At 35.8% G+C, this 18,427-nt stretch overlaps 1 protein-coding gene across 9 annotated transcripts in view; it reads left to right on the top strand.

Moving 5' to 3' along the window:
- Positions 1–18,333, top strand: part of kazna (kazrin, periplakin interacting protein a) — a 35,411-nt gene extending 17,078 nt beyond the window's left edge. For 5 of the 9 annotated variants that reach the window (XM_042729814.1, XM_042729811.1, XM_042729816.1 and 2 more), the window contains 14 exons: positions 4,233–4,424; positions 6,673–6,809; positions 6,937–7,107; positions 7,328–7,411; positions 8,522–8,696; positions 8,814–8,998; positions 10,729–10,852; positions 13,881–14,086; positions 14,254–14,372; positions 15,135–15,366; positions 15,618–15,719; positions 15,812–15,978; positions 16,131–16,251; positions 16,898–18,333. In XM_042729814.1, the coding sequence (XP_042585748.1) occupies positions 4,233–4,424; positions 6,673–6,809; positions 6,937–7,107; positions 7,328–7,411; positions 8,522–8,696; positions 8,814–8,998; positions 10,729–10,852; positions 13,881–14,086; positions 14,254–14,372; positions 15,135–15,366; positions 15,618–15,719; positions 15,812–15,978; positions 16,131–16,251; positions 16,898–17,056 (2,174 nt within the window). In that variant the 3' untranslated portion in view covers positions 17,057–18,333. The remainder of the gene's footprint in view (positions 1–4,232; positions 4,425–6,672; positions 6,810–6,936; positions 7,108–7,327; positions 7,412–8,521; positions 8,697–8,813; positions 8,999–10,728; positions 10,853–13,880; positions 14,087–14,253; positions 14,373–15,134; positions 15,367–15,617; positions 15,720–15,811; positions 15,979–16,130; positions 16,252–16,897) is intronic. The other 4 variants (XM_042729815.1, XM_042729820.1, XM_042729812.1 and 1 more) reach the window with 3 other exon arrangements.
- The last annotated feature ends 94 nt before the right edge of the window (positions 18,334–18,427 follow it).

Here is an 18,427-nt window from a genome sequence, read left to right as displayed (position 1 = left end):
ATGTCATTGCCTTGGTTAACAAATCATTAAACCAAGTGGCATTTATTTTAAAGACCTTAAGTGGAACTGACAGGAAAAATGATTCTGAATAAAGGTCTAGTGTCCCAATTGGTTTCATATTTGTTTTTGTTTTTTTCTCTAATGCAATGAACACTTATGGTTTAAGTGTTTGCATTTTTGGGCCACTATACATGCATGCTGAGCATGCATGATCAGGCTTAGTTTCCGCTTGTTTAAATTAGCCCTGATATCCAGTTTTTAAAGGCAGAAAAATAGCAAGCACAAAGAGTCCAGGTGAAAACTCATACCATACACTTTTACAATATTGAACAATAAAAATTTCCTGTCTGGACAAGAAACTTCAGGCTAGAGCCAACCATAGCCCTTCACTGAACCCAGCTAATCTAGAGATGCATCTGCATTCTAGTGGCTCATTTTTGGATTAGTTGATGCAGAGGTCTTACAGCGCTAATCCGTATAATACAGCCTGCCAGATCTGCAGTATTGTCTCGTATCTGCTGTCTGAAAGTAAACTAAAGCAGATTCTAGATCTGCATTAGATGCCTGTGTCAAGACTTCAGCCTGTTCTGACAAGGAGGAACACCAGGTGTTAAGGATTCTTCACCTGTTTCAAATCCCACATTCAGAGCTAACTGTGATGTGAATATTTATTAGACTGTTGTACTTTTTAGACGCATGTGATCACATTGCTGAGAGAATAGAAAATGAAACAGACTTTAAATGAAGAGCTCGGGTGATACACCTGAACACTTCAGAATTTGGCAACAAACCATGAGCCAGACAGACATGGGTCAAAGCCCATTATAAATGCCACACAAACACACAAACACCTCACCGCTGCTGTTTTTTGCTTTGATTTTATTCACACACTACTGCACGCACATTTATATCTTTAAATCCAGAAGTGCTGTTTAAAAAGTTAAAGCATAGAGATCATAAGGGCAGTTTATGTTTGTGTGATTCTGCTGCATATGTGCAGAATCATTTGTATATTTCTGTATGTATGATTTTTAGCTTTGTAGATTCGGTGTGGTTTTGTCATCACTGAAGCCTCTAAACAATTTACTTGACATTCCATCTCACCCTTTACCTACGCTGAGTTTCTATAGCTTCACCCTGCAGAAATGACAGGAATGCTTTCATGCTTGTGTCCCAACACCTGTTGAGATGATCTACTTGGTTCGCATGTAGGAGGTATATTTGCATATTGTGCATGAAGTTGAACTGATGGAATACTTTGAAACATTTTCTTCTCATACTTCAAATTATATACAATAGTTCTGGTCCTGGTTGCCTATTGGCATTCCAGTAAAGCACTTTAGGCATATTGTGATTTATAGGTAGGTATAGTTATGGTTGTGTATAGCGTGTGTGTTTGTGTGTGTGTGTGTGTGTGAGATACACTGTTGTTGAAAAGTTTGGTATCAGTAAGATTTTTTAATGGAGTTTCTTATGCTCTTCAAGGCTGTATTTACAGGGAGTGCAGAATTATTAGGCAAGTTGTATTTTTGAGGAATAATTTTATTATTGAACAACAACCATGTTCTCAATGATTCCAAAAACTCATTAATATCAAAGCTGAATATTTTTGGAAGTAGTTTTTTAGTTTGTTTTTAGTTGTAGCTATTTTAGGAGGATATCTGTGTGTGCAGATGACTATTACTGTGCATAATTATTAGGCAACTTAACAAAAAACAAATATATACCCATTTCAATTATTTATTTTCAGCAGTGAAACCAATATAACATCTCAACATTCACAAATATACATTTCTGACATTCAAAAACAAAAACAAATCAGTGACCAATATAGCCACCTTTCTTTGCAAGGACACTCAAAAGCCTGCCATCCATGGATTCTGTCAGTGTTTTGATCTGTTCACCATCAACATTGCGTGCAGCAGCAACCACAGCCTCCCAGACACTGTTCAGAGAGGTGTACTGTTTTCCCTCCTTGTAAATCTCACATTTCATGATGGACCACAGGTTCTCTATGGGGTTCAGATCAGGTGAACAAGGAGGCCAAGTCATTAGTTTTTCTTCTTTTAGACCCTTTCTTGCCAGCCACGCTGTGGAGTACTTGGACGCGTGTGATAGAGCATTGTCCTGCATGAAAATCATGTTTTTTCTTGAAGGATGCAGACTTCTTCCTGTACCACTGCTTGAAGAAGGTGTGTCTTCCAGAAACTGGCAGTAGGACTGGGAGTTGAGCTTGACTCCATCCTCAACCCGAAAAGGCCCCACAAGCTCATCTTTGATGATAGCAGCCCAAACCAGTACTCCACCTCCACCTTGCTGGCGTCTGAGTCGGACTGGAGCTCTCTGCCCTTTACCGATCCAGCCACGGGCCAATCCATCTGGCCCATCAAGACTCACTCTCATTTCATCAGTCCATAAAACCTTAGAAAAATCAGTCTTGAGATATTTCTTTGCCCAGTCTTGACGTTTCAGCATGTGTGTCTTGTTCAGTGGTGGTCGTTTTTCAGCCTTTCTTACCTTGGCCATGTCTCTGAGTATTGCACACCTTGTGCTTTTGGGCACTCCAGTGATGTTGCAGCTCTGAAATATGGCAAAACTGGTGGCAAGTGGCATCTTGGCAGCTGTACGCTTGACTTTTTCTCAGTTCACGGGCAGTTATTTTGCGCCTTGGTTTTTTCCCACACGCTTCTTGCGACCCTGTTGGCTATTTTGAATGAAAACGCTTGATTGTTCGATGATCACGCTTCAGAAGCTTGGCAATTTTAAGAGTGCTGCATCCCTCTGCAAGATATCTCACTATTTTTGACTTTTCGGAGCCTGTCAAGTCCTTCTTTTGACCCATTTTGCCAAAGGAAAGGAAGTTGCCTAATAATTATGCACACCTGATATAGGGTGTTGATGTCATTAAAAACCACACCCCTTCTCATTACTGAGATGCACATCACCTAATATGCTTAATTGGTAGTAGGCTTTCGAGCCTATACAGCTTGGAGTAAGACAACATGCATAAAGAGGATGATGTGGTCAAAATACTCATTTGCCTAATAATTCTGCACACAGTGTATTTGATCAAAAGAAAAAACAGTAATATTGTGAAATATTATTTTGATTTATTGTGTTTACTGTTTTATTTTGAAATATTATTTGTTTTTTTGAATAACTTTTTAAGTTTTTTTTTGTTTTTTGTTTTTTAATATATTTTTTTATTGTAATGATTTATTATCAGTGTTGAAATTATTGTTCCTCTTAAAATTTTTTGGAACCTGTGATGCTTTTTTCTTTGATTCTTTGAGAAAAAGTAAAAAAGAACAGCATTTATTCAAAATAGAAGGTCTTTTCTAACAATGTAAGTCTTCACTATCACCTTTTATCCATTTAACACATTCTTGCTGAATAAAAGTATTCATTTCTTTGAAAAAAGAAAGAAACATTTACAGACCCCAAACTTTTGAATAGTAGTGTATATTGTAACACAAAATTTCTATTTTGAATAAACACTGTTCTTTTTAACTTTTTATTCAACAAAGAATCCTGAAAAATAGTACCACAGGTCCCAAAAAATATTAAGCAGCACAACTGTTTCCAACAATGATTATAAATCAGCATATTAGAATGATTTCTGAAGGATCATGTGACACTGAAGGCTGGAGTAATGATGCTTAAAATTCAGCTCTGCTTTACATGAATAAATTATATTTTCAAGTATATTAAAATAGAAAACTATTATTTTAAATTGGATTATGTCACAAAATTACAGTTTTTTTTTCTAATGCAGCCTTGATGGGCATAAGAAACTTCTTTAAAACATTAAAAATCTTAGTTATGTTATGTATATGGGTATATATATATATATATATATATATATATATATATATATATATATATATATATATATATATATATATATATATATATATATATATATATATATAATAAAGCTGCAAGTTTTGTAACTTTAAATGTCTTTACTGTCACAAATGAATATAATGCATCATTGCTGTATAAAACTGTATAAAAACACTGACCATAAACTTTAAAACGGTTTGTTTGTTTATTTCTTTATTTTGCTGTTGCATTTAAAATCCACTTGGCTCTTTCCATTTCTGATAACAAAAATAGTAAATAATTTAATAATAAGAGGCGTTCAACTGTTAGCAAAATAAATCAGGAAAACATCACAGTACTGCATTATAATGTAAAATTATACTCTCTCTTTGTCCCTGTCTCTGTAGTGCTGTTGCATGAGGAGGTGGTGCGTCTGCAGGAGGAGGTGTCAGTGCTGAAGCAGGTCAGGGAGATGTTGAATCGTGAGCTGGAGGAGACAGGAGGAGGCTGCTCTGTGGAGCTGCTGTCGGTTTCACAGCTCCGTGTGCAGCTAACACAGAAAGAGCAGGAGCTGGACAGAGCAAAGGAGGCATTGCAAGGTAGGAAATGAATATCATGAGCCTGACCTTTCACCCTCAGCTCCCAGCCAGCGCTAGACCTGTCATTTTGAAATAAACAGCAGACTTGCAAGCCCAAACCCCTTGCTCATTGAAAACAAATACGGTGTTAATAAATATTATGGAAAGAGTGCTTGATTAATTTATTAATGATGCATTTATTTTTGGCATATTTTAGTGTCATTTACAATCGATTTACTATATTATATACCTTATATGTTTATATGAGTCTCAGACAAGTCATTTGATCCAGTATCATGAACACTTTTGAGGACCTGAAGGTGTTTTGACTGCACCATTTTAAATCTGCCGAGACTGAGAGATTCCGCAAAACGATTTGGACCTCATCTCTCCTCCTCCTTTATTTTGTCCTGTGGCTCATTTTTCAGCTCTGGAGCTGTGAAACGCAGAAGTAATCAGAACAGCACTGACCACAAAACTGGCATAATATTCTCCATGTTTAGGTGTCGAGGGATTCTGCTCTCCTTGGTTTGACTTTGGCTTGAAATCTACTTTCTCCTGCGACCCTCAATACCCAGTGTGAGAGTAACACTGGAATAGATGTTTTTGTGTTTCATTTGCTAGATCAGGGAGAGGTAAATGTTATCTTGAACATCATTTGCACCTAAAAGAGCTTTGCATTGTGGGTACTATCTTCGGTGCTGATTTGAACAGTAACTTTACCCAAGTGCTGACTTTGTGTGTGTGTATACAGTATATGTGCGGCAAAAAATGTCTTCTCATATCACCCTCTGCAGTATTCGGTGAAAGCCTACTGAAATCACTAATGAAAATGGTCTTTTGAAACAACCATTGTACATTTCTGCTATAGAAATCCATTTTGGTAAAAGATGGAAGGATAACGAAAGCTCAGATAACTAATAATGTGATTTGTGTGTGAGCTAATGGAAAAGGAACATCCAGTATTTAATTAAGCACAGTTTGGGGGGGATTGAAGAGCTCTTGATCTTCCAGGATTTACTGATCTGAATGTTCACTGCTATTCACAATCTCTCTCCACCTCCTACCAGGTGTTCCTGTGTGTGTGCATGAGTGTGTAAAAGGCTTTTTGTGTGTGCCGTTTGGCTCCTGTATAATGAGCCTTTAAGTGGTGGGTGAATGGACTCAATGTCCTTGGAAAAGACGAGCTGCAATTTGCAAGTCAGAGCAGAGGCTACAAACAACCTAAAACAGTCAATTACTGCCTCTGTTATCACACAGTATTAACCACAGCCAGCTGAAGAGAGACACCCTGGAAGAGGAAAAAGAGGGATTAGTGTGTGAAAATGGACATCTTGGACATCAAGAGAATGATAGTAATGTGCAAATGGGAATGGTTATATCCAAATTAAACCATATTATGAATTTAAATTGTTGGAGACCACAATCCGAATAGCACATGAAAATGATTTCAAATGCAGAACATTTTTAGGGTGTAATATTACTACTACATATATGCAATGACAGGTGAAACTCTGTAAGGTCTTTATGAATATGATTTTAATTTGTACTATTTAAAGCAGAAAAGAAGTTTGATTGTCAAGGTTGTGAAGCACTTCTGATTTGTAAGGGCAAGACTAGCAGAGGAGCACAGAACCTTTTATAAAACAGTATTTTAGACTGTAAAACACATTGCAAAGTTAAAACGAGTATTTTCATTTTCTGTAGAGAGAATAATTATTGCTTATTTTGTTTTCTCTTTTTTTTTTTTTTTTTTTTTTTTTTGGTGTGTTTTCTTTAAATTATTGGTGCTTGCTAAGTATCAGCTATGGATTGTTGTTGCTTATACTCAAGGTTATGGTTTGTTTTAAACCCGTAACTCTATGTATTAAATTTTGTGCTATGGACATAAATGATATCTATAATCATGTGGCTTAAGGAAGTACACTACCTTTCAGATGTTTGGGGTAGGTTAAGATGTCTCTTTGCTCACCAAGGCTACATTTATTTGATCGAAAATACAGTACTATACTGTGAAATATTGTATTGAAATTGTATTACAATTGAAAGTAAATGACTTCTGTTTTAATATATTTTAAAGTGTACTTTATTGCTGTGACAGTAAAGCTGAATTTTCATTACTCCGGTCTTTAGTGTTACATGAACCTTCAGAAATCATTCTCATATGTTAAATCTCATGCTCATAAATAACATATATATATATATATATAATTTTTACACCCATTTTATCTACAGTGAATCTGTTTCTTTGTCTCTCTTTTTCCCCTAGCAATGAAGGCAGACAGGAAGCGTTTGAGGTTGGAGAGAACTGATCTGGTGAATCAGATGCAGCAGCTCTACACAACACTGGAGAGCCGTGAGGAACAGCTACGGGACTTCATACGCAACTATGAGCAACACCGAAAAGTATTTTACTCGCATACATGCATATCTCATGCATTCATACTAGCACAACAACTTTAAACGTGCATAAATTCCCATTTACACACATGCTTCAGTATTCAGACACACACTTCTTATTTATGTGTTGCAGGAGAGTGAGGATGCAGTGAGAGTTCTGGCAAGGGAAAAAGATTTGTTAGAACGGGAGAAGTGGGACCTACGCCGACAAACCAAAGAGGCCTCAGAACATGCAAGTGCACTCCGGTCTGCACTGGACCTGAAAGAGAACAGGATCAAGGAGCTGGAGGCTGAACTGACTATGGTGAGATACACAGAGTTTAGAAAAGCAGGGTATCCTACTTTTTGTCTTCTAAGTGGATGAGTGAGTCTAGAGATATTTAAAGTGTTCGTCTTGTTTAGAATGTCTTCATGTGTCTTTAAACGATCTGTCAGCTGAGTAGCTCAAAAATGTTAGTGTTGGGTTGTTTGTGTGTGTGTGTGGTGTGTGTGCTTTTGTTTATGTGTGTGTGTTTCTTTAACAGATGAGTAGCTTTATGGCTCAGAAACTAGAGAGTCGCGTGTTTGTTCGATCTCCAGAAAGACCAGCTTCACCCAAAACAGTGTCGGTAAGATCAGCCAGGCCTGTCACTCAAACCCAAGTCCCTCTTTGATTGGCCTGCAGTGTTGACTCCCCATCTGATATGCACAATTTGATTGGTTGCACGTGTATTTTGTTTTGAGAACATACTCATTGTGTATATGGAATGGAAAAAGCATGTGCGCTTCTGTTCCTTCACTGTGAGCGTGAATGTTCTTCTCTGCATGCTTGTTTTGTAGAATGTTTAGGAGCTAGCTTGGGAGCCATTCTAAACCAATGATAATGGATAATGTGGTGGTGGTGTTCTTTTTGGCTTATTTTCTGGCATGACTGTGGCTTGAAATGATTTTGAACTAGGCCCAACATGGAATCTGCAGTTTTTCAGCATTTTCTGCACCGATTACATAAATACACCACCGTTCAAAAGTTTGGGATCAGTACGATTTTTAATGATTTTTAAAGAAGTTTCTTGTGCTTATCAAGGCTGCATTTATTTGATCAAAAATATAGAAAAAAATAATAATTTTGTGAAATATTATTGCAATTTAAAATAAAAACATTTTCTATTTTAATACACTTTAAAATATAATTTATTCCTGTAAAGCACAGCAGAATTTTCAGCTTCATTACTCCAGTCTTCAGTGTCACATGATCCTTCAGAAATCATTCTAATATGCTGATTTATTATATTTAAATAAATTATATTTTTAAGTATATTATAATTTTCACAATATTATTGTTTTTTTTCTGTATTTAATTTTTTTGATCAAATAAATACAGCCCTGATAAGGATAAGAGACACCATTAAAACACACACACAAAAAATTATATAGTTTGGGATCAGGAAAATTTTCCGCATATGCTCATATTTAGAAAATATACAAATAGAAAAGTAATGAAGACTTAAAATAAAATGTGGGAATGAACATGAGGGGGGAAAAGGCATTTTTGAAATTTTGATGGTTCAATTGCAGACATATGTAATATTTTCTGCTGAATCCTCTGTGTACAGATTCTGTGTGGGCCTATTAATAACTTGACTTTAGCTCCAGACTGGCACTACTTTTACATTTGTTAACAACAACTGTCTCTGGACAAGGATGTGGACCGTATTGGATTAAATCTGTTTGTGTTCCAGGCAAAACAGTCTTTGGCTACTCTCACTAAGGATGTTCCTAAGCGACACTCGCTGGCCATGCCCACAGAGACTGTCGTCAACGGCAACCAAGAGTGGGCGATGCATGCAGAGCTTCCTCTAACTGCGGCGATACGACAGAGTCAACAAAACCTTTACCACTCAATGGACAGACAGGGTACACACACACACACACACACACACACACACTACACTTACAGCAATGCCCTGTCCATTTAAGTATCTCAACCACCAAAATCAGCCTCCTAATTCTCCTAATGTTTGTGTCTGTTAGTACTGAAAGCATCACCGTGTGTGTGCGATGCTGACGGCATCAGCATGATGTCATCAGCCGCAGCCAGGATCAGTCCGTGTCACTCTAAACAACCGTCAGTCATCTCAGACGCCTCGGTGATGGAGGGAGAGAGATCCTCAACGCCATCAGATTCACCACGACACAGAACACACTCCCTCTGCAATGTAAGACACACACACACACACATACACCAGTCCACTCACTGTGACACTCTTTGCATTGCAAAACACATACACAAATGCACAAGTGTAGTACAGTAGTGTGGCATGCTACTGTTTACCTGACACCTAAACCTCAATACATTTACATGCACATTTACATGTACTTATTTAGCAGACTCTGTTATCCATAGTGACTTACAAATGAGAAACGTGTAAAAATTTGTCACAGAGTCAACAATATTCACAGTATACTATATTAAACAATATTCGTTAGGATTATTAAATGATTATATTAGGAAACATGCTAGAGCAGATGTAAAATGTGGATTTTTTCTGTAGTGCATGCCTTGGATGTGGTAAGGTTGTGAAGTGCTTTGTAGAAGAGGTGCACAAAATACTGATGGATTTTCACATTATTTTCAATCAGCGATTGTAAATACGGTGTTACCGTGACTTTTGTTGCATGCATGGTGCTAATATTCTTTAATTGGTTTCAATTTAAGTAAAAAAATTGTCTGCATTAACAAAAAAAAAAAATTAAAAAAAAATAATATATATATTTTCTTTAGACTATATTATTATTATTATTATTATTATTATTATTATAAAGTTTTTGTTGCATACTTTTATGTGTGTGTACTGTGTAAATGTATGTATGTATGTATATATAAATACACACACGTACATGTGTATATATTAAGGATAAATATGTTCAATTTATATATAAAATATATTAAGGATAAATATGTTCGATTTATATATAAAACAAGTTTTTGTTTACATAGTATATGTGTGTGTACTGTATATATTTATTATGTATATATAAAGACATACAGTATTTTGAAAATAATTACATGTATTTACATGTATATATTTATATTCATATAATTTATATTATGTATAAATATATTTAATATATAAATGTAACATATTTTTCTTAAATATATACATGCATGTGTGTGTTTATATATATATATATATATATATATATATATATATATATAATATATATATATAATATATATATACATATATATATACATAATAAATATACACAGTACACACACATACTGTATACTATGTAAACAAAGACTTATTTTGGATGCGATTAATTGTGATTAATTGTTTGACAGCACTAATTTATATAAATATATATACATACAAATATTTAAAAAAATATATGCATATATGTGTGCATATCTACATGTACATAATAACTATACACAGGACACACACATAGTATATAAACAAACTTTTATTTTGAATGTGATTAATCGCGATTAATTGTTTTGTCACTCTAAATGTGTTATATACATGGTTTCTAATATTATTTCCTCATTAAAAATTTCAAGTAATTTTTTTTATCTACAATGACAAAATAACAAAAACAATATAGGGATTATTATTGTTATTATTTAACTTGTAATCATTTTGTAATAATTCAATATTGTAATTAATACAAATCTAAAATTCTAACAATATTAATATTATTACTATTATTAAAAATGTATTGCATTACATGGTCACTAAAATTATTTCCTTATTAAAATTTAAGTGAAAAAATTATCTGTAAAAACAAAAAAATATAGGGACTCTAGTTGTTTTTGTACTTTGAGTTTAAGATATTATGACAACCTTTATATGCCATGATACAGAATAGTTTCTCTGCTCATTTTTGATGCGTCACCTTTGCTTCTAGTGCTTATAATTTCTTTCTTTATCCCTGTCTCCAGTCTCTAGAGGATCTTGAGGAGCAGAGACGCAGAAAGAAGAAAGAGAGGATGGGTCTGGGCTCTCTGTCGAGGGTGTTCGGTCGAGGAAAGCAAAGAAAGTCTCTGGACCCCACTCTATTTGATGGTACTAACACACCTGACTACTACATAGAGGAGGATGCTGACTGGTGACGCTGCTGAGAGCCCCCCCCAAACTCGTTTCTGTGTGTGTGTGTCTCTCTATCGCTGCCATTTATGAGCACAAGCTGACTGTACAGTGATTCCAAACTGTGCCGCAGTAGACCCAAACCTGCCCAGAGTTTGTGTGTTTGTGTGTGTGTGAGTGTGTGTGTGTTCATTTTATATCCACTTTAGCATATCACTGGAAACTTGAAGGACTGCTGGAATGTGTAAATAATAGTCATTGTGCACTCTGTGCTTGTGTTTCCAGATGCCTTTTATATCATTTAACGCTCATTGTCTGTCATTGGCTGTTTTTAAACCTGGTTGTTTAACATATTGATGGAGCTCTCCTGTCGGAAGCCAGCAGGACCCTCAGCGTGTATGAAAATCCCAAAAAAGACATTTGCTTTTTCACACTGTGATACAAAAGATATCTATTCATCTATCTGCAGCCTATTCTGGTATTTGGACATTTGATGTAGTCTGTGACTTTTAGTGAGCAGTGGCTCGTCCTGCCTTTCCCACAGGATAGTTTATAACCACCGTTACACACACTAACTCTGACACCTGCCTTCACAACAACATTAACCAGGAGGCAAAAACTGATCTGAGAACAGTGTGGAAATACAAAACCCAGATGACTGGTTATATATATATATATATAAAAAACTCGGGATATTTGTCATGGAAATGATTAATGTACCTTTAATAAAGCAGGGTATGACATAGAGCTCCACAGTAGTTTCCCATGTTGCTTTGCAAGTGGGGACTGGATACCTTTACTCTACAGGGCCTTTCACCATTAAACTTTGTATTTATAGTCTATTGTTTTTATTTTTCTGAAATCAATGCTAGCTATCATTCAGTGGCAGATTCTTACCATTGTGTACATTTCAATATTGCACTGACATGAAATGAAGAATAAATGAGTTTCAGAGCATGTAGAGTGTTCTTCATCAGCTGGAGATGGAGAGACGGCTCTCGTTTTTCCTGCTGCGTTTGGCTCAGGCTGGTGCTGAATAGCATGGAACTCTAAATGGCATGGAAATGAAAATGGTAATAAGTTATATAACTACAGACTATTTTGAAATAAAATCAGAAACACTCAACAGTGTGTGGCTGAGTTCTTCGCTCTTTGTAATTGTGTTTTGGCACTTTGCCTTCCTGAGCTTGTCTTTGGCTACTTCACCGACTGCTTGATGGCGTTTAGGTAGTACAGAGCATAATTAACTAACTCATTACTAAATATCTTTAACCACATGGGGCATTTATCTGTATGTGTGTGTGGTTGTTTAATCCAGTCGTCCTTTTTATCTCACTTTTAAGTCTTTACGGGGCTCTCAAAGTCATTTTGGTGCAGGGTGAATTCTGTATACATTGTTTTTCTCTGCAGTGGCTCATTAGCTCCTGGTGATGTGCAAACTCCACAATCCTGATAATGAAGCTCTATTAGAGAAGGAGGGGGAAAATGGTTTAATATATGTATAGTTTGTGTAGATGGGATGAAAGCAGTAGCAAAACCAGACAAGCTGTTCTTTTCCAACAACGTTTACTCTGTACGAGGTTTTAGCAGTAGCCATCTGTTTTGTCAGTCATTATTTTACAACCTCCTGAGACCCTGCATTCTCATATGAGGACATTATATTTTAGTGCATTTCTCTGAGACTGTACATGCCATAGTTTTGAGTCTGGATGTCCTGTACAGAGCACATTCGGGGCTTTTCAGAGATACTAAATGTTTAGTTCCCTCTCTTTGGTCTTCAGAAATGTCTGATATTAATTTAGTGACACTCTTATGGAAATATGATATTTTGTAATTATCATTTTAATCTGACCAGATTTTAAACTGTGTGTCATAAATCAACATCTCAGGAAAATGTTAAGGGATTTGAAATCAAAATTTGACTTTCTGTATGGAACAGGACATTGATTTCATACATTTCCTCATATGAGGACACCGGGACTAAAAGCATGTTTATTACACATTTTGGGAGATGCAACAAATGAATAGGGAAAGAAATTATATTTCAATATTCCTATGAAATATTATATATTATTATGAAAATCTTGTCAATTATTCTTCCCATTATTACACTTCTTTTTTTCATTACGTGTTGCCCCAAATTAGTATAAGTAATTAGCACATATTAATATGCAAATTAGATTTCGTTTATAGATACATTGTATATAATGAGAAAACCTGTTTATGGCCATTCTACACACATTTTGCATAAAGAAAAATTGTATATCAAATAATTCTGTTATAACATATTTGAGAATTATCTTTATACAAAGTTTAGTTTAAAAAAAATCCTGAAAAAAAAAATGTATTCATGATTTTAAAAAATCTATTGTTTTTGCCTATGCATGTTCATTCTATTTTTTAAATAGAGTCCCGATGTCCTCTACCAAGGACGTATCATTATTTATGAATGAAATAACATTTTTATTTTATTCATTTTTTATTATCATATATATATATATATATATTATATATATATATATATATATATATATATATATATATTTTTTATTATCATATATATATATATATATATATATTTATTATTATTATTATTATTATTTTTAATGCTCTAAACAATGTAATGACATAAAGAAAATATATACTTAAATTTTTCCTAAAATGTTTTGCCGGATATTAAGAGATTAAGATCGAGTCTAAGAAAGGAGTGATTTGTTTTTCGAAGGCGGTTTAGTGCTGCCATCTACTGGTGAAATTATTGGTTCGCGCACTGAAGACGCTTTAACAGACGCTTTAGTGGCTGCTGTTCAAAAACTATGATGTAAATGGGAAAATGTTTGTTCCAGGACATTTATCTAACTTCTTATCTCTGAATTAATATATTTTGTGTTTATGGTACCGTATACATACATGTCTTCGCTTGAGAAAACACGGTGGTTATGCTCATAAATTATAGAAAACAAACTCGCATTAAGTCCCGCCCCTCTCCCGTCATCCACCAATCTAGACTCCGACAGTTTATCAAGCCCCGCCCGCCTCAGTGTGAGCCTATCAGAATGCGAGGACCATCTGGATCGGCTTCAGCAAGTGGAGCTCGCGCGGACGGCCCCCATGTCCCGTTGGCGTGCAGGAACTGTGCAGGCGTGGCTGGAGGTGATCATGGCCATGCCCATGTACATACGGGCCTGTGCGGACAACGTTAAAAGTGGGAAGGTAGACGTGACTTTATCAGTATGATACATAAACACTTGTCCACACACCAGTCTATAAAGTTATATCCTACAATACACATATCCTATCAGAATGCTTTGGGCTATTTAAACAAGAAGTGTTTGTGAATGTTAGAATTAAACATTAATTTCTCTGTGTGTTTTTGTTAGGTTTTGTTAGTTCTTACGGATGAGGACCTGGAGTTTGTTTTAGGGATCAGTAATTCAATGCACCGCAGGAAACTCCGTCTGGCCATTGAAGACTACAGGGACGCGGATTCAGGACATGGGTAGGAAACACATCTTAAGACATTAAAAAAAGAGAACATAACAGAAAAATAATTTCATAGAGAGCACCCCTGCAGATATAAAAGGGTGGGTAGAGATAATTTATTATTGATGGAGATTGCCCTTGAAGAAAAATGTTTTTTGTTGGATTTTTCACCAAAATTTTTTGTTATTTTTTTTTTTCTCATGTTGTTCCAAACCCACAGGGCTTTGGAAAATATTCAAAACATTATTTATATTAAAGATATATTCAGAACACAAGATATTTCTAATGAAACCTAAGAGGTTTCTGTCTCTCCATTAAAAGTCCAAGTAACCAAAGTATGGAAGATCCAAAAAGGTTAAAAAAAAAAAAAAAATGCATCATAAAATCAATCCATATGAATCAAAAGGTTTAAATCAAGTCTTGTGAGATGAGATATGATTGCTTTTTATGAAGAACAGATTTGAAGGTGAGTAAATGATGACAGAAACTTTTATTTTTGGGCAAATGATCCCTTTAAGGTAAAATGGTGTGACCCCCCCCATTATTAAAAGTCCTTACCAATATATTTAAAAACATAAAAATATATTTGAAAAGAATATTCCAGGTTCAAGTTAGGTTCAGTCTGCAACATTTGTGGCATAATGTTGATTACCACAAAAGAAATTAAAATAAAATAAAATAATAATAATGTTAGCTCATCACTTGTTTCTTTTTTTTTTTTTTTTTTGAGTAAATTGCAACTTCTGTTAGTTCAGTTTCTTTTCTAATGTTGTTTCAGCCTTTCTAAAGCAGCTGATCTGGATCACCACTGGGTGGCTCAGGCCTGGCTGACTGATGTAGGTCTCCCTCAATATTCCCAGTTCTTCCACACTCACCTTGTGGACGGACGTCTCCTAAGTACACTCACACGCACTGACCTTGAGAAGCATCTGCACGTGTCTAAAAAAGCCCACCAGAACAGCCTGCTGCTGGGAATACAGCTGCTACACACGCTCAACTTTGACAAAGAGGTAACACACACATAAACCAGAAGAACAGCATGATGGAAATTCCCACAGGCACTAAACCTTACCAAAAAAGGAACAACAACCCTCACACACATATACACACACACTCTCTCTCTCTCTCTCACACACACACACACACACACACACACACACACACACATCAGAATAGCCCAGTTTGGAAAACATACCCTGTTTGTCTTTATAGTAAGTTAATGAAGCTAAACAACAGTTACCCGAATACTGTTTTACTGCAGATTTTGCAGTCCAGGCGATCAGAGTGTGAGAATCAGAACACAGACCCTGTAGTGTGGACCTGTCATCGCATCATCAAATGGATCAAAGAGATTGATCTGAAGGTACCACTGAGAGAGAACAGCAGTGCTAACAGAGAAAGTGCAGGTGTTGGTATATGGAAAAACTCAAAAGAAAGACATCTCTTTTCATTTAGGAGTTTGCTGACAATCTTCAGAGCAGTGGGGTTCATGGTGCCATCATGGTGATGGATCCCTCCTTCAGCTCTGACACCATGGCGGCGGCTTTATGTATTCCAGGCAACAAGCACATGGTCCGTCATCACCTGAATGAAGAGGTGAAGGCACTGGTCAGTGCAGCCAGGTAAGACTGTCTGTTAGTATTGTTGTACTGTATGTGTGTCTAACTCTACAAATGTATATGTCTCAATGAATCAGTGTCTCTTTGAATATATTGTCGTACAAGTTTAAGAGACAGTCGAGTCATGCAGATTTCTCTGATGTCTGTGTCTGCAGGGCAGGGCTTGATCAGGAAGTCGAACCTTTGGGGACTCCGCCCACACTTCACCGGCAAAGTTCTCTAAGCAGCTCATCACCCAGCAGTCATGACGATCAGCAGTCTTTAAGGAGGGTGAAGGTAGAACACTAAAGCTGAATCATAATTCTTAAAATTCATACAAATACCACATTCAGACATGTGCCGGTATTTGGTGATACAATATACCATGATTATGAACATGCACAATATTGTTATTGTGGGCACTTGTTCGTCCAATCAAAAATGTTCGGTCCGAACATATGTATCTGCATACCTCTGTGCAACCTGTTTGCGCAGACAGGATATGTCATCAGTGTGTTCACGTACACTGTGCAGATAGAGCGAGAATGGCAGGCAAACATCATCAACCTGACCTTTCTTTCTGCTATTGTAGTTCTGTTACTCTATATATATATATATATATATATATAGGATTGCAGTATTAGTATTCTCCGATCATTTACTTACTCTTGAGTCATTCCAAACCTGTATGACTGTCTTTATTCTTTCTAACATAAAAGAAGATATTTTGAAAGAATGTGTTTTTGTTCATAAAATGGGCTCCAGAATATTGTCTTTTGTGTTCTGTGTGTTCCATAATTTGAAAGGACACAAGGTAAATGATGGCAGATGTTTTTATTTTTTATTTTTGGGAGAACAATTACTTTAAATGTAGTTAGTTAACACTTTATCCTTTGCATAAATCTCTTTGCACAACCTGAAGGATCAATTTTCTTTTCTACAGCAGCAGCTTGGTCTCAGCCCAAAGAATTTCACTGGACGAAAGATCAGTCACCAGAACAGATCCGGGTCATTTCCAAGGAATGGACTTCAGGAGGTCTCCCTGCAACGAGAGCATTGCCCAGTTCGACATTTTTCTGCTGCTGAGCTCACCAATGTCTGAGTCATTCTCCTGTTGAGATCACTGACGAAAAACATGACACTTTCTTAAAGCTCCCAAATGGGGGATTTTCTTATCTTTTTCATGGTGAACGTTGATGAAATCTAAAAGAAAGTTCACATTTTCAGTCTCTGGACTCTCAGTTTTCCAGTAGCGGTCTTGGCTTTGCTTTGTAGACCTTACGTTGTTGTTTGTGACTGTAGACTCATCTGTCTCAAAGTGAGACAATTTTAAGAATCCATTTAAAGGGCACACACACTAAACATTTATTTATCTGTTTAGATTTTGACAAAATTATTGTCACTGGCGGGTAAGGAATGTGTGAGGAAGCAGGGTGAAGTATCCTGACAATTATAATTATAATTTGTGAGAACTCCACAAAGAAAATTGTTTTAAAGTTGGATACACCACCAGTGGTTCAAATAGTTCAGATCTGCTGCTTTTGTGTACCAACTGTAAATTCCAATCTCAATATCATGCAAACATAGCTATGCTACCAACTCCAAGGTCATGCACATTGCTAAGCTGTAGCAGGGGTTAGGCTAATCATCATAGTAAATGTGCAAAGATCAAAGATATGACCGTTGTACATTTACGTGTTTATTAACCGACTTTCTGAAGCAGCGTAAAAGGAGGTGCATATATTTATAGATAAAGACAGGACAACGTTCTCCATATAAAAATGGTCTTTAATTTTAGTTAAATGTTCTCTCTGTCAGCCTACTTCCCTATTTTATCCCAGGACATTAAAACAAGAAAACATTTTTAGGGAGTTGATTTTTTTTTTTTTTTTTTTTTTTTATTATCAGCTAATTTTTCCCCCTTCGTCATTGTTGTGTTTTTGTTAAATATTTATTCCTCATATTTCTAGTATCTGATAAACATCATACCTGACATTCCCACAGTTTCCCACACAGGATTAATAAAGTACTTCATTATACTGAGAAAAATATGTATTACATTTCAGAGCACTCCTTGTTCCATTTACTGTAAAAGTTACATGATGTTTCCTAATGCAAAGAGGAAGCACCTTGCCTATATGGTCAACCTTTGTCCAACATTATTAACACTGGCAGAATCACAACTGCCCATAAAGTCGTTAAATATTGTTGAGCATTTGTCCCGCTCTAAGAATTTATGTTTGACTGAACCTTGTTTGACATATTTATGTGGGTGATGCTGGTGATTTGATGACTGTAGAATGGTGTGATAAATAATGCTAGTTTCTTGGAAAATGTTTAAACAACTCCATGTCATAAATAAACTTCATGTCAGCTTCTCCACAGATCTACAGCCTTCCTAGGTTATCAATAATAATAAAAAAAGAGAAAAAAGACTGAAATACAAAAAGATGAATGAAAATAAGATGAATAC

This window comes from Cyprinus carpio, chromosome B8 (assembly GCF_018340385.1).
Source record: "Cyprinus carpio isolate SPL01 chromosome B8, ASM1834038v1, whole genome shotgun sequence".
In the NCBI taxonomy this organism is placed as follows: domain Eukaryota; kingdom Metazoa; phylum Chordata; class Actinopteri; order Cypriniformes; family Cyprinidae; genus Cyprinus; species Cyprinus carpio.
Note: the sequence above shows the minus strand (reverse complement) of the source record. Positions and strands in the feature narration are given on the sequence as shown.